This window comes from Marmota marmota, unplaced genomic scaffold, assembly GCF_001458135.2.
Source record: "Marmota marmota marmota unplaced genomic scaffold, marMar, whole genome shotgun sequence".
NCBI lineage: Eukaryota > Metazoa > Chordata > Mammalia > Rodentia > Sciuridae > Marmota > Marmota marmota.
The window spans coordinates 4,111,847-4,129,649 of NW_025999990.1; the positions used below are offsets into that span (position 1 = coordinate 4,111,847).

At 33.6% G+C, this 17,803-nt stretch overlaps 1 protein-coding gene across 2 annotated transcripts in view; it reads right to left on the reverse strand.

The window, feature by feature from the left end:
• Cwc27 (CWC27 spliceosome associated cyclophilin) overlaps window positions 1–17,803 on the reverse strand; it is a 209,961-nt gene that overhangs the window by 18,465 nt on the left and 173,693 nt on the right. Inside the window, exons 12-13 of one of the 2 annotated variants that reach the window (XM_048806103.1) lie at window positions 16,736–16,845; window positions 13,138–13,241 (exon numbers count right to left, since the gene is read on the reverse strand). In XM_048806103.1, the coding sequence (XP_048662060.1) occupies window positions 13,138–13,241; window positions 16,736–16,845 (214 nt within the window). The remainder of the gene's footprint in view (window positions 1–13,137; window positions 13,242–16,735; window positions 16,846–17,803) is intronic. The other variant, XM_015482309.2, reaches the window with a different exon arrangement.

Below are 17,803 nucleotides of genomic sequence, written 5' to 3' on the forward strand. Positions count from 1 at the left end.
ATATATATATATATATATATATATATATATATATATATATATATATATAAAATACTTGAGAGAAAGACTTAACTATGTAGACTTGGGATTTTGGAGGCCTTAAGAATAATAGAAGGCAGAAAACATGCAGGAAAATATTGGCAGATTTGGCAATGCAAATATTTAAAAGTCCACATTCAAAACAAACAAAAATCTCCATAAGAAAATTATATGGCAATGACAAACTGGTAAAACTATTTTGAACAAAAGCAACAACAAAATATTTCACATTTAAGAGCTTTTATAAGGCAAATAAGAAATATATAAACATAACAGACCAGACAATTAACAACCACCGCCACAATAATGATATACAAATAATCAGTTGACATATTGGAAAAAGTTCAACTTGGCCAGTAAACAAAGAAATACAAATTAATATAAGGTAGAAATAAGCAAGGATCAGTAAATCTATATCTTCAATCTATGCTACAACACACACACACACACACACACACACACACAATTCCCAGGGTAAGGAGAAACCAGTAATTCCATACAATCCTTGTATAGGTATAAATGACTCAACTTTCTAGAATATAATATAGTGAAAGAAAGTGTTTCCAAAGGCATACAGAAATTAGAAACTGGCCAGGCAGGCATCAGCTGGGAAGGGGCTCGAGGTAACTTTCTTAGTGTGATGCAAATGTTCTATATCTTGTTCTGGTGGGTTTACAAATTTTGGCAATTGTATATAATTCACTTCTTCAAAGTGAACAGAAAACAACTGTGTTTTCTCATTTGTAAATTATACCTTAATTAAATTTTTCCCCTAAAAAAAGTCTACCTGACTCAGCAATTTGATTTCCTTTTAGCTTAATAATGGATTTATAAAATATTTAACTACTATTTTATTCATTGATGAAAGTTTTACAATAAAACATGAAATTCATTTTATCCAAAAGGATACACATTAAATTATGCTATATCTGCATGATAGAATATTACAGACATCAAATGAGATGTGAAGAATAAATAATGATATGAAAAATGAACATGTATTATAAACAGATTGTTATTTGAAAAATTAGTATGATAACAGTATTTATTTCATTTAATAACTATAAAGAAGTTGATGCATTATTTAAAATTGCCTATGAAGAAGTACAAACAACTATGTAGAAACTATGCATTGATCTCACTAAACTTCACTTGGAATCTTACCACTTGGATTTTTCTATCCTGTTTTAAGTACTCTTTAACTTTCTCTTAGATATAGTTAAAAGATCAGAACATTTGGTGATAATATCTTTGTTGCCTATGTACCAGGGTAACTCATTTTGCACTGGTTTTGTTACTATCTATAATAATCATCATGAAAGAACTTTTTTTTTTTAAAAAACTATATTATCATGCCAATCCCAAGGACCTCTGCTCCTTAAACTTTCTAATATAAGTGAATGACTCATGCATGTAGAGTATTTTTTTTTTCCTGTTTCACAATGTTCCTATCAGGTAAAATTAAAAAAAAAAAAGATTCTGCAGGAAGTCCATAATATATCACTCTATATTCCCAACATAAAAAAGGTAATCTTGCCCATTCTCCTCCTCCTTTTCTATGAATGCTAAATGTGTATTAGCGAAATTCTGCCAACATTAGCAGTTTATAATCTGGATTCAGCTAAAGAACATGCTTTTAAACAAAACAAAACAAAACAAAAAACAAACAGGCTATATTATTCTCTTTTTATCAGCATTTTATAAAATAAAACATTGAGCACTAGTAGTGAATTTAACAAATATGTCCCCATTCCGTTTAGGTTATAGATAGCAATTGATGTAAATTAACATTTGTCTTTTCTTCATATATTACTTTGAAATTATTAGATCAAGAGGACTGTATAAATAACATTTTGTCAATTTAATTTAGAATGTCCAAAGCTTCTTCTAAGAGTCAGACACTGATTCTTAGTGTTTTATGTAAGTTATCTCATTCAATTCTAGTAACGCTGAGATAGGTATTGTTATCTTCACTTTACAGGTGAAGCAACTGAGACTTAGGTGTCAGGCTGCTTACTTAGGTCGTTCAGCAGTTGTTGTCAGAGCAGGGACTTGAACCCAGGTAGTTTTATTAGATAGCCCAGTGTATGATTATGTGATAATTCAATATGTGGGATAACAGAGTAGGTTTTGATCTCAGAACTCTCAGGGGAAAAAAGAATGATTGTTTCAAAGGGAGCCTCCATGGTGCTTCATTTAAAAGAATGTGCACAGTATTTCAAAGATGAGAATGAGGGATAGTGGCAATAACCTGTTCTTCAAGATAGGTAATATTGTTTAGAATCAAAGGCTTCTCAAAGTCAAGTTCAGTCAAGTTTCTTATCCTAGTGATTATTACTTCATGTTAGAATCACTGTTGGTCAAATGTGGAGTTCTGGAAGTAGCATGGGCTCTTCTGAAGTGTGACAGACAGTTTGACCACTTATTACCATGTAATTTGGGGCAAATAACCTAATTTCTTTCAACTCACTTTCTCATTTACAGTATGAAATAATAATTATCTGATGGAATTGTGAAGGTTAAATGAGAGGCAACAGAATAAAGGCAGTAGGGGTGCTTGAAATATAGCACGTGCAAATATTTGTTTCAAGTATAAACAAAGGGCTGGGGATATAGCTCAATTGGTAGAGTGCTTGCCTCAAGTATAAACTGATGGGACCCATAGTCACCTTCATCTCCTATTACCAGTGTAAGAGTAAAAAATAATGAAAAGGATGTATATTTGATTTAAAAATGAAGTATGAGTGATTCCTAATATCAGTTGTTTTTGTATATTTTACTAATTAATCTGAATAACTTATGATTGCTTAAAAATATACTAAATGAGTAGTTTCAAAAGAAATGAAAAAATTTTTCATTAAACTCTTCAGAAATGCCAAAAGAGCCCATGGAAATATATATGCTACTTGGGCAGGGCAAATTTGTTCATTTTAATCCTTTACTTAATTCCCACTTTTTAAAAATGCAGTGAACTGACAAGAACCAAACTTGGGTTAAACAAATGATAGTAGAGTTCAGAAACCTCTTTGGTCAAGTAAATACCTAAAAAAATATGGAAGGACATTGTAGAGTACTATCAAAAACATCCCTGGATTCCTGCCCCTGGTGTGTTAGTAATACTACATCTTATGATCTTTGAACCTCAAGTTTCCTCAGGTAACAAGAGGACAACAGTACCAAGTTATATGGGAAAGATGAAACCACACCAGGAGAGTTAAGGATTCTATGTGAATGCAAGGTTCCTTGTCAATGACTATGAAAGCACCGCATCATTTCCTCCCAATGTCTGTTCTAAGCAGAAATCTTCCTCACAATGACATTTATCTCATTTAAGATTTTAGACTTTCAATAATATAGATGAGTGTCATGTCTAGCTTTATTTCACATTACACACCTCATGCATTATTTACATGAACATCATTCAAATGAGGATAGCTTTCAAAATATACAAAGTTAATTAATTTGACCTATTTGAATAAAAAATACTGGACTACAATATTAATGCCACTGAAAGATTTTAGTTTCATTAGATTAAAAACATTCATATAAAACTTGAGGACATATAATTACTTGCCATGCATCCTACATGTTTTTAAGTACTTTTTAAAAAAATATTTTAGTTGTAGATGAACACAATACCTTTATTTAATTTATTTATTTTTATGTGGTGCTGAGGATCAAATCCAGTGCCTGACATGTGCCAGGCAAGGACTCTGCCACTGAGCTACAGGCCCAGCCCTTTAAGTACTTTTTAAGAAAAAAAAAAAAAAAAGGACATATTATTTAGAGGTCTTAATTGATAAACATAAGTAAGGTCTTTATTTATTTATTTTTCCTTTAATTTTTATTGTTGGTTGTTCAAAACATTACATAGTTCTTGACATATCATATTTCACACTTTGATTCAAGTGGGTTATGAACTCCCATTTTTACCCCGTATACAGATTGCAGCATCACATCAGTTACACATCCACTGTTTTACATATTGCTATACTAGTGTCTGTTGTATTCTGCTGCCTTTCCTATCCTCTACTATCCCCCATCCCCTCCCCTCCCATCTTCTCTCTCTACCCCCTCTACTGTCATTCATTTCTCCCCCTTGTTTTTTTTCCCCCTTTCCCCTCACTTCCTCTTGTATGTAATTTTGTATAACCCTGAGGGTCTCCTTCCATTTCCATGCAATTTCCCTTCACTTTCCTTTTCCCTCCCACCTATCACCCCTGCTTAATGTTAATCTTCTTCTCATGCTCTTCCTCCCAACTCTGTTCTTAGTTACTCTCCTTATATCAAAGAAAACATTTGGCATTTGTTTTTTAGGGACTGGCTAGCTTCACTTAGCATAATCTGTTCTAATGCCATCCATTTCCCTGCAAATTCTATGATTTTGTCATTTTTTAATGCAGAGTAATACTCCATTGTGTATAAATGCCACATTTTTTTAATCCATTCATCTATTGAAGGACATCTAGGTTGGTAGTAAGGTCTTTATGACAGTAGCAGTTTAATGAATACAAATGGTTCAGATCTGAATGAAAGACAACAGGACAATTTACCTTTCAGCTGGAAATTAGAATTTCTGAGGTAAGTACAGCATCTGAACACAAACTCTAGAGCTCCAAGAAAGGCTACATAAAGCACAATTACAGTAACTACTGAAAAGATTATTCCCTGTAAGTTTATGAATGAATATGTGATTTGCAGATCATTTAGTTGAAATTCTAATGCTAAGGGGTTCTCAAGTCTTGCCAAAAAGAACAAGGGGGAGTGATTTGTAACTAGTGAATAAAAAGTAACTTCTTTAGAGATTATTAACAAATGTTTATAACAAAATACAATCTCCTTTTGACTCTGAGAACTGTCAGTATTGCTTTGTTCAGATTAACTGAGCCAAATACATTTTATTAATTTGATTTAAAACTTCAGGTATTATCCTATTTCCCATCTCTTAGTGGGCCCTCTGTATCCCTCCATAGCCCACAGAAATAGAAATACCTCCAGAAATTTCTGCTAATTGTCAGCATGTCTTATGATCTTCAAGCCTCCTTTGCCCCTTGTACTGTAGCTTTTTCTGGCCTACACTGTATCAAAATAATTTGTTTCACGATTTTCCTGAATTTCAAGTAAATACCATCCACATAAATACAATTTCACTAAAGGCTGTTAAGAGATTCTTATAGTTCACATTGGTATGGCACCTTTTGATAATGACCAGCATAGCAGTTTGGTGATTACTGTTTGTGATCTGAGGATGCACTAAGGTACTGCTCTTCAACAACTGAGGTTGATATTCTTCCCAAGAAATACATTATTCTTACTAAGATCAATTCAGAGCCAACTATTAAAATAAACTTTTTTTAAAGAAAAAAATATTATTCATGCTAAGAATTCAGTACCATCTGAGTTTTCTGACAATAAAAAATGGATCTTAATAGGTACTATCTGAAAGAGACAAGACACGACATCTGGCTGGGTGAAACAATTCAGCACAATACACAGTGAGACAAATCACTAGTCATGTGTAAGTCTTAAAAGAACAGGAGCACAGTGCAGATTTGAGAATATCCAAAGGAGGTAGGGAGTACTGTTAAACAGCTTTGATGCCCCAAGAAGGTGTAATAATATTGTTGCTCTTTTCACTCTGTCTTTCCTACCACAGCTTAGTGGTGAATGTGGGTTCAGTGCAGGAAGTGCACAGTGGAATGGTGTAACTGATACTCCAAATTTCTTGCTGGAGGGTGGAAAAGGAGAGGCCCAGGATGGTAGAAGATATTAAGGATATTGTGAAGAAAGAGACCACATAAAGTTAGTTATAATTCTAAACTTCATGCCAAAGACTTGGAGAACTTAAATAAGGGATAGTCAACAGCCACGTCCCAGTCTTGCAGTGGTTTCTATGAAAGACAGACATAAATAGCAATGCAAAGAAATTAAACACTGACATTGAAACCAAATTTCACCAAAAACAGGTTAGAACTTGTGGACTGAACTAAAATGGATTGTCTACTGTAGCAAAATTATCATAGGATTTATACAAGACCAGAAACCCATAATATTCAACTTACTTTGGATGCAATAAAAAAATTACTCGGCATATGAGGAACTATGAAAATCTCAATCTGTATGGGAAAAGACAATCAATAGACAGGAACACAGAGTTAGAGACTGTAATTAACTGATTAAGGCTTTAAAACAGGTATTGTAAAACTATTTGAAGAAGTATTCTTGAAATAAATGGAAAAATAGAAAGCCTCAACGTAAAAATTGATACAAATGGAAGCTTTAGAACTGGAAAGTACAATTAAATCAAAATTGAAAACCTACAGGATGGTCTCAGTAACAGAATAGAGGTAACAGAGAAATAAATTAGTGAACCTGAAGACAGATTATTGGAAACTGTCCATTGTGAATTGAAAGAAAAGTGATTTAAAAAAAAATAACAGAATCTAGGGTCCTGTAGGAAAATAAGGGTCTAAAATTCAACACAGAAAAAAAAATCAACATAGAAAAGATGTCAATTCTTTTCAGACTGATCAATAAACTTAATGAAACTCAAATAAAAATCTTAGCAGATTTTTAAATAAAATTTTTTATAAAAATAAAATCTTATTATTTTATCAATAGACAAACTGATTTTAAAACTTACTATAAAGCTGAAGCAATCAAGCTAATGTGGTACTGGTGAAAAGATAAACATATAGATTGATGGAATAGAATACAGAGCCCAGGCAAAAGACCCACATAAATATATTGAACTGATATGTGATAAAGTTGCAAAGATGGTTCACTAGAGAAAACACAGAATTTTTAACAAATGGAACAAAGGTGACATTAAAGCTAAGTCTCCCAAGAAAAAGTGCCAGGGAGGTAAATCAAGGAGGAGGAAAAAGGGAATGGGATAGCAAGGCTTTCTAAGTAGAGGAGACAACATGTGCTAGGCCCAGAGAGACAAGGGAAAACAGGCAAGTAGAGGCCTGACTTTGAGAGTCTTGTAAATCAGGCTAAAAGGAGTAGAGTTTATCTTGAAGGTAAGGGAAATTAAGGAAAAGTTCTAAAGAAGGACTAGTAAGATCCAATCTGTGAATAAGAAAAGTCAATATGGCTGCACAATAATGAATAGACTAAAAAGGAGCATGACTTCAAGGAGATCAGCTAAGAAATGTAGTTATTCAGACAAGAGATAATGGGGGCTTAAACTGAGAGAAGCCAGGAAGAGCAAGTTAAGGGCTGATAAACTCAGATATGTGTATGTTGTGTTTAAGAAACATCCAATTGCTTAGGACATATCCACATAGGGATGCTTAATAGGAAGCTGAATATTGGCTGTATGGTTTAGCAAAGAAGTCTGTGCGGAGGTTTAGCAGGAACTGCTGTAAGTGTATAGATCACTATGTGGACTAACTAGGTCCACTCACTCAGTGAGGATTGAGTGGATGAGAGGACCAAAATAAAAAGCATGAGGTTCCAGAAAAGAGGAAATCTGACATTAAAGAAGTGGGAGAAGAACATATAATGATGGAAAGACGTGGCTGAAGAGATGGGGGAAAAAAATCAGGCTATATTGCTCTTACATAAGCAAAAGCAAGAGAATATTCTAAGGAGAAGGGAGTCATGTACCAATACGGTGTCTACACTGAACTATGTCTCTGGTTTGGGAAGCCTCCTGTAGATTTTAAATGAAAAGGGGGTTCATAACATTGGCAGGCGTTCTGATGGAGCAGTAGTGTGCTATGAACCAAATAAATCAAGTTGGGTGGAGACAGTGGGGGAAGACAATAGTGCACAATTTTGCCCATAAGATCAGGGAGAGAGAGAAGAGGAGTAGGTAGTCCTTGTTTTTTGTTGGGAGAGAGATACATAAGCATGTTTTAATGATGATGAGAAGTTAAGGAAGGAGAGAAAGATACAGGAGAAAGAGGACAACTAAAAAAAAAAAGGAGAGCAAGAGAGAGGGACAGAAACAGAAAGACACAACTAATAAAATAGATTCAACTAATAAAAAGATTCTCAGGGAGAGAAGGAATGGGCTCAACAGGATATGTCAACACTCCTTCCCTAAGGGGAAAGGAGAAAAGAGGATCCAGAGGATTACCCAAAGAAACTGTTAGGATTAACAAGGGAATACAAAACACTGTTCACACACAAGAAGTTCAGTAACTTTCTTCGATCCCAGAAACAACCAAATGGAAAATGTATTAGAAAAAATAGCTCACAACAGCAACAGAAATGTAGAGTGTCTGGTAATAAACTTAATGAAAATGTGCAAAGATGTGAAGAAAATTACAAGACCTTTCTTTAAAATTGTTAAGAAAAAACAGTTGCTGTCTTTATAACCTTGGAGATGGTAAAAGCCTTCTTAAAGGAGATATAAAATGACATACATCATAAAGCAATGAGATGAAGCTATGTCTGTAATAGCACCTTATAATGAGATCTGACTAGGTGGATCTAAAAGTCCATCAATTTAAAAAAAAATATCTGCATTGTTGGTATTTCACTGTTTCGTATGCTCAAGACAACTGGCATTTGTCATTTTTGCACAATGCTAATTCCAGAGGAAGGCTTTATAATATCTTGAAGCTAAATTTGGGTTCTCGAAATTTCAATCTTTAGCAGAAACAAACTGATTTTTAACACAAGCCAAGGTGTAGTAACAAAACTGGAAAAAAAAAAAAAAGTCCAGACTCAAAAGTTCTAACTCAGGATAATCTTGGAGAGTTTTTTAAAATCAAGAATAAGACTCCTTAGAGATGATGACATGCCTGAGAAGAGGATCTATATTAAAACATGTATAATTTTATTAAAAACAGAAGCAAACGACATCATATGTATACTTAAAATTCTTTTTTTCCAAAGTCAAAAAGCATTTCTTCTAAAATGTGATTCTCTTTCACTAAGCACTTCAAAGAGCCTTAATTAATTTTTGAGATTCTAACTGACCTAAAGGCAAGTCTTAAATGATATTTATTTGAGAGTATAAATGGAATGACATTTTGGGAGAGCCATTTGAAAATATCTAGCCAAAGCCTAACATTCATACTCCCAGGCTAAGCAAATCTAGTTTTAGAAATTTATCCTGAGAAAAATGGGCAATGACATAGATACAGGGATATTCCTTTTGGCACTGCTTATTATGTTAAAAACTGGAAAGAGCCTAAATATAAAATAATGAGGTCAAGTAAATTGTGGTTCATTATATAATGGAACTACTACACAATATATTAAAATTATATCAGAATTATGTATAAGAAGTCACTATATATTGCTAAGGGAAAAAAAAACACCAAGTTATAAATATAAATGTAGTAGTACTATATGATCCCAATTCTGCTTTAAATGTATATGTGCATCCACATGTATAATTTATAATATAAACATATTTAAATATTTAGTATAAATTGTTATGTGCAAATTAATAGTATTAATCTTTGAATCTGAGATTAATAAGCAAAAGCAAGAGAATATTCTAAGGAGAAGGGGGTCATGTACCAATATGGTGTCTACACTGAACTATGTCTCTGGTTGATTTTTGCTGATTTCTTTTGAAAGGTCTGGTAATCTAATTATTCTATAGTCAATTTTTTTACTTATATAATAATCATTAAATATTTAATTGAGGCAACCATGCAATTGTTAAGGTTTCTCAAATTTTTATAATATTGAATACTATATATACGATGGAGAAATATGGTGGAGGGGAGAGAAAGGAAGAGAAAGAGGAGAATGCAGATAGATCATCATATGATTTGTTGTTTTATCATGTATATTTGTCGAATATATACATATACAAAGTTTTAAGACAATTTTAGACTTGATAATCTGGAAAAAAATTTTCAATAGAATATATTACTGAATAGTTAATGTTCTTAAGATTTCAGTCTACTCTTACAGATCTAATTTTTTGTATAAAGGAACAGGTGGCTTTCTCTTTTATATGTTTCTCACTGCCTTGTTAGCTATAGCTCAAAACTTGTTTTCTGAGCTCATCAAGCTTTATCTAACCAAACCCAAACTGGCATATGGGTTTCATCCACAAGTTCATATGAATCCTTTGGCTGATGACTTCTGCCATGTGTCTAATCATTTTATAAAATCCATGCTTGGATCCGATGCAGTGGGACTAAGGAATACAGTGGCATAGAGACTGCTCCAGCTGCTAAACTAGAATTTAGTGCCATCAATGCCACCAAATATTGGCGATATATATCTGGACGAAGGAAGGATACTAGTAATTGTGAATAAAAAATTTGTATCATGCATTTCAGCTTAGATCTACTAATAACACTTCTTTAAATGCCTTGTTAGACAGTGAAATCTGGGAATAATTATCAAGCACCATACACACTGTTTACAATAGAATCAGATTTCTTTTCTTTTTCTCCCCCTCCCACTTTTTTCCTTCCCCCCCTTTTTTTGCATAAAAAGTAGAATGCTGCTGAATGGTACCCAAATGTCCGTTGTATACCACGCCAATACAGCAGCCCAGCCAAAAATGCAAATAGAATAGTTTGCCAAGTAAAAGAAAACATAACAAATTGGTAATGGTTTCTATCTTGACAGAAAATGAAAATGATCCCTCAATGTGTGGCCACTCATGCGGACACATAAAAACGTCTTAGAAGCAATCATTTTACCTCAGATAACAGACTCTGACAGTGTAGTTCAGCACACTGGCTGTCTGACTTCTTAGAAAAATGGCAACCATGACCTACAAAATAGTCTGGGAACCATGTAATTTTTGCATAACACACATGCACATGCCATCCACTCATAATATTTGCTATAAATAATTTTGAATACAAGACTCCTTTCCTGAGTAGAATATACTTTATGAGAGAAGATATAAATTGCCAAAGACTTGATAAAGCTGAGCTGGTTTATTTATGAACAGAAATGATTGCTTATAACGTTATAAAATTCCAATGGTCTACATTGCAATAAGAAGGCATTACATAAGGTACCTATGTATTCTATATGATTCTGCACAGTGCCTTGAACACTACAGGTATTTTCATTAGATGTCAAATAAAAAAAATACCCAAATTATTCTGGAGGCACACAGTATATAGATCTGACTTTCTGTTTAGGAGACTGCAACTGAAAGCAGAAGTGAACCCCCTAAAGACCTGCTAATGGTTCTTTTAACTTACTTCCCCCTCTTTTATGACGTTTTTTTTTCTTCAGATGAAGAATTAGCCAACACTGACTAGTGATTGTTTTCCCCCCATCTGGCAAAGATTTCCCATTTGTTCAACTTTCTAATAAGGTTGTTAGGTGGAACATTGATTGTATGATCAAATCCCACCAAAAATAAGAATGGCACTTTTAAAAATACATAATTGATATGTGAAGATAATGAAGAATTCAAAATGTGAGAATACTGAGCCAAGGGGCTAGGAAGAACCTTGGGAAGTAAAATGATCTTGCCAAGTTGAAAATAAACTTGAATCCTGTGGGTTATGAGTTTCAAATGAAACTTCTGGGGTTTGAATTTGTTGGTGACTTTTCTGTTCAATAAAAATAGGCTTATATGGCTTATAAAAAGGTTAAAAAAACTTATTGGGCATCAAACTGCTCTTACAAAACACCATCTTGATGAGTTAGGTGTAAATGAATCAGAAACACATGGGTTATATTTCCTTAAAAAATGCATATGGATTCAAAAATAAGGGGAAGAGGACTTGGCAAAACATTTTTTGTGTGTGTGGTGGCTGAACCCAAAATATTTGAAAGATATTTTGAGATATTCAAGGAATCCAAAATAAAACTAAACCTGTCCAGTCATATAAAAAAAGCAGAAAGTTCTTTTATGCAAATATGCATTTATCTCTATGGGTCAATCAACATTCACTGAGCCTTCATCTTTGGCCTGGAACTATGGAAGGAACCAGCTTCTGTCTTCAAGAAACTTTAAATTTAAACATAAATAAATACATAAGTAAAAGAAACCTGTCACAAGAGATAGAGGATTTTATAAAAATTGGCATCATAAACCAGATAGCTTGGAAACTATATATTAATTGAGAAGTACACAAGTGCTTTCAGGGTTCTATGTCTTCATTCCATTCAAATCATAATCCTCTCAGCCCTTTTACTTAAAGTTATATGCAGTTGCAGAATCTTATTAGTTTAAATGTTTCCCTAATAAGTGTTTTTATGTTTTTTAAATGTGTGTCCCAGCCCTCCTTCCTCCAACCTCAGATTTGTGAGTGCTCAACAAATCATGCTGACTGGTTTCCTGGAGGATGGGAGTGTTGAACAGTTTAAAATAGAGGAGATGCTGTTTGGCAGGGGACTCTGAGGCCATGATTCTGGGTTGGGGTAATGGCATATTTGATGGTTCAGAGGGTGAGTCATGAGTGTATGTGTGGGGGGATACGCTGGCTTGTCTGCAACAAGATGCCTGAGCCAGGATGTAGAGGGAGGTGGAGGCAGTTAGGTGTGGGGAGGCCTAATATACTGCATGTGAAGTCAACTTGAGGACAGAGGGTTGTGATAAGGGAAAACATGATTCTTATTCTTTTTTTTTTTTTTTTTGCCAGCATAGGATAAAGTTCTAAGCATAGGACACGTACATGTCGTTAGTTTATTTCTTATCAGTGTCTTTAAGAGCTGAAAAGTATTCAAAGATAAAAATAAGATTAACTATGTATGTGTTGCTAGGAGCCTGTAGATCATAAACTTGAAGAGGAAGTTAGAAGGATTATGAAATAGATTACTGAGTTTTAAAATGTTTGTGGGAAAGTGCAAAAAAATTATTGATTTACTGTTTTTAAGGCTGTTTCCCAGTTATTTAACTTGAATTTTACCTTTTCTAAAATTTTAGAAGTACTTAGGGCAGGGATAGAGTCCAATGTTTCTTACACATTTTCAACTGGCTAGTACAATATTGGGGACACACCACACACTCAATAAATGCTTTACTTTATAGTAAATATTTCACTTTATATTGAACTGAAATGAAGTAAAAGAGTTCTGAGGCCCTGTAATATGATGGTGAAGTATGAAAAAAAAAAAGATGGTATAGTGGAAATGTTTGCATAGTGTCTCTTATTTGTGTCTGTTCATTCATGGTTAATACAAAGAAATCAAAGCTCTTACCATCCTTCATCATCTTCTACTTCTGTTTCGGAAATGTCATTTTCAGGAGTTTCAGCAATTGCTTGAGTGAGTTTAGATTTAAACTGGTTCAGTAGCGCAAGGGTCTGAAATAACAATTTGATTGCTAAGAAAATATTCTACTTGGATATAAAGCACTTAAAAAAATGTTTGAATTTTGAAGGAAAATAACTGTCTTCAGGCTGTAACAATGATATTAATAAACCTTGACATTGTTCTGTTTGGATTTTTGGTGACATTTTTCCTCAGAGATAGTTCACCATTTTCTAATTCTGGGAAAATATATTTGCTTATGTAGAAGACACTTTCATTTAAAAAAAATATTTGCTTATTACTAGTTAGGTTTTTAATGCTCCCCAAATAGAAAGGTAATTCACTAAGATATGTGGGAGCAAAAACAACCACAAACAAATATATTTTTCATTTAATAAATCTCTAAAAATGTAAAAATATCAATATTGAGAAAGTGGAATGAATGAACCCACTAGCTGTTGGAAGATGGGCAAATTGAATAATAGCTTTAGAAAGCTGTTGACATCTATCAAAAACTTGAATTTGATTACTCTCTGATGATGCAGTATTTCTAATCCTGCAAATATATTCTAGAAAAATAATCTGAAACACAGAATATGGCTTATGTAGAAATATTCATATAAATGGAAAAAATGGAAACATCAATGTCTAGCAATAAGAAAACACATAAATTTGGTAACAAGCAATAGATATGCTATTATATTGTAATTAAAAATTATACCAAAAAGCATTATACTATATTTTTGAGTGAAAGAAGGAGTATCATGTTGAATATATTAAAAAGAAAGAAAGAAAGAGAGAGAGAGAGAGAGAGAGAGAGAGAGAGAGAGAGAGATCTCTGAATTCTTGTTTGGTTCCCATATCCTTTGTAGGCAAGAAGCACCAAGTGGTGACAATCTTAAAATCACATTGTTTCCTGGCTATATTTTACCAGCCTCTCCAGAATTTAAGCAGAGAACATGGGCTAGGAAAACGTTCTCTGTTCTACATTTTTAAAGAGTACATCCTTGTGAAGTGGCATAAAGTACTATGTTTCTGAAAAATCAAGGGCTTAATAGTGATTTTTGCATGGTGAATTTGAACTAAAATCCTCACATTTCATACGGAAAAAGATGTGTGACTGATTGAGTTAAACATGTGACTAGGCTGGGCATGGTGGTGCACACCTGTAATTCCATCCCCCCACTCCCCACCACCTTTCCTTTCTGTTGGTACAGGGATTGAACACAGAATCATGCTAAATTGTCCAGGCTGACCTTGTACTTGCAATTCTCCTGACTCAGCCTCCTGAGTAGCTAGGATTACAGGCATGCATCACTCTTCCCAGCACCAATTTGTTTTTAGAGCCAATTAATGTGCTACTGGCATTGGCTCAAAAGTGGGGAGTGTAACAAACAAACAAAAAATCTTCTTGGGCCTTTCTTAGCTTTTCCTATATTTGACTAGACTTTGTCTAGCTTCATTCCAAAACAAGAGAAGACAATGGGCAGGAAAGAAAACATCACAAAAATACAGGCACACATTATAGGGAAGAAGCATCTATGTGGAGACATTTTTGTTTGGCATCACATGGGGAATTATTTAGTCTTCTGATTTTTGTTGAAGGAATGAATTGTCAATCATTTATAGCATGGCTCTTCAGCACAGAAACTTCTCCACTTGGAGAAGGTGCCCAGCCTTAGTAGATTGTTGGTGCATATCTACATTAGAGTCTCCCATTTTATGTCTGTGCCTCCACTTCTGCCCTGGGTCCCATCTACTCTTCACACTGCTGCCAGGTTGGGTAGATCTTCCCCAAATGCAAATGAGATCATGTCACTTCTGTTATGGTTCCTCACTGTCCTTAGGGTCAACTGAATCCTTCCTGTGAATCAAAAATACCTTTTCATAAACTGACTCCTGCCTATTTCTTCAGCCTCATCTCCTTCCTTCTCTTGGTTGTAATATCATTCAGTTCTTTGCAAAGAGGACAAAGACTTTTCACATATTATTCCTTTTGTCTCTACTTCACCTGGTTATCTCCTATTAAACTTAAAATTTGGCTGACAAGTCATTTCTCAGGGAGACCTTTCCAAATTCTTAGGCTGTGTTTAGTTCTGACTGTTACCCATTTACATTGTTCCCTGAACCTCTCCTTTTCATAATGCTTAATCCCTTCTATTGGTATTACTTGTTTAACTGGTTCCTTTCCCTAACAGTTTGGAAAGGGCAGCAATGGGTCTTTCTGTTGACCACCACTAATATAGTTATTAGTATATGATATATTTTAAATATTAGTTGCTTTAAGAATGGGGAGAAAAAAATGCATGAATAAGAGTGATCCTCAGCATCTTTGGTAGAATAGTTACTATGATTACTATTCAAAAGATTCTATGACTCCATGAAAACAAGTTGATAATGCACTTCATCTTATTTTCACTTGATGTGCCATTTCTTCTGAAAACTGCATAAAACTCAGTACTCTGTAATTAAAATTTCCTATACCAAACTTCTTGTCCAACTTTCCCTATGCTAAAAACTGATGCATGATCAGTTATACTATAAATGACACCTAATTACTGGTAATCTTTCTTTACCAGTAATTAGGTGTCATTTATAGTATAGTTTCTGATTAGTTTAATTTAAACAAATAGGTTTGGGCTTTTTAATTTACTTTCATTTTGCCTATTTTAGTTATTATGCCTAAAATGGTATGTCCTTGTATATATATGGCAACATCAAAATTAATTGATTTTGGTCTGCCCCCCTACCTTTTCAACATAAAGGGCTGCTGAAGAGATTTATTTTATCAAGTGCCAAATATTGCATGGTGTATGCAGCTGGCTCCCAAATTGTTGTGCTAGATCTTTCTCTTCTCATCCCTGATTTTAAATAATTTCCTAATATTGCTACCTAAAGATTCGGTGATTACTTGCAATAAACAGGGTTTATTACAGTGAAATCAACTTGTAGGTCAAATGCCTTATTTCTAGGTAGTTTACCATTTCAAATTGAGTGGATAGCTAGCATATTACATGCTGGGCTGGAAGAGATTCTTCCATCATTTGCAATTACCTCTTTTCCATTTCATAATATTCACTGAATTTCTGAAGGTATGTGTCTATGAAGTTCCTGTACTTGATATGGGAGTACCAGGTTAAAACTTCAAAGTGTCAGGCTTTTTCACTTAAATGTCTGAAAAAAACCCTAGAACTTGGATCCTGATATGAGTGGCCCAAGTCCTTTGCACCCTATCCTATATAAATACATCCTTTAAAAAGAGATTTTGCTTTTCCCAATATAATCAAAATAGGCTCAATTTAGCAACACTGGAAAACAATGTATGTATGGATTTTTTTATTTTTATTTTTTGCAGTTGTAGATGGACGGGATGCCTTTATTATATATATATATATATATATATATATATATATATATATATATATATATATATATNTATATATATATATATAGATAAGGATTGAACCCAGTGTCTCACAAATGCTAGGCAAGTGCTCTGCCACTGAGCTATATCCCCAGCCCCAGGATTTTGGTTTGTTGAGGTTACCTGGTCTTCCCGGGAAGTTCCCTTTTTTGCCTGTTGCTTCCTCAAAGCTTCATACTTTTGCTTTTCTCTTCTATATTCTGCAACAGCACCATCTGGAATAGCTTCTTCCTCTAAAAAATAGTAGAAGAGAATAAGAATAAGTAAAACAAAGCTCTGTGGATTTATACTAATATATATGCTCATATCACTAAAGAGGAAATCTAAATTTGGGTTTGGTTTTTCTCCATTTAATTTCAAAACAAAAGTAATAACTTTCATTAGTTCCACAACCATTTCTTCCATTAGAAACTGACTGGTGTTAATTTATTAACCAGTTTTATGAAGATCTTTATTCTATCCCATACTAGTTTAATTTTTCTTTTCAGGCAAATGTAAGATCATAAAATCACCTATTTTCACTTTTAAAATAATTCACCTTACATTGTTTTCCTGCCTTATAAGACAGAACCTTTAAAATATTGGTTGATGTTACAATTACTTGTCAATTTCCTTCCCCAGTTACAATAACAATGACAAACTTCAACTTGATGGTACCATAGAAAATAAATAGATATATCTAACAAATCAGTCAGGATAGAGATCAGAAGCAGACAAAAATAATTTTCACCAAATTAGAATTTAGAAAATAAATCTATGGGTTTGATCCTGTAATAATTCCATGTGAAGATTAGTTAACATTTTATTTTCACATAAAAAATGTGGACAGTTTTTCCTAAAAAATATAAGTAACTAACACAATGGCTTATATGTATATATTATATATTAATGAATACTATGACTAAAAACAAAACTAATTAAAACAAAATAATATAAGCCTCAAAGAACCTATCACTTTTTGTCTTTGGAAAATAAACATGAATCAGATGTGATCAAGAAGACTGTTGTCAAATGGTGGTTATTAAGAATATAAGCAACAATAAGTGTTGGCAAGGATGTGGGGAAAAAGGCACACTCTTAAACATTGTTGGTGGGATTGCAAATTGGTTTAACCAATCTGGAAAGCAGTATGGAGATTCCTTAGAAAATGTGGAATGGAACCACCATTTGACCCAGCTATCCAGCTCCTCA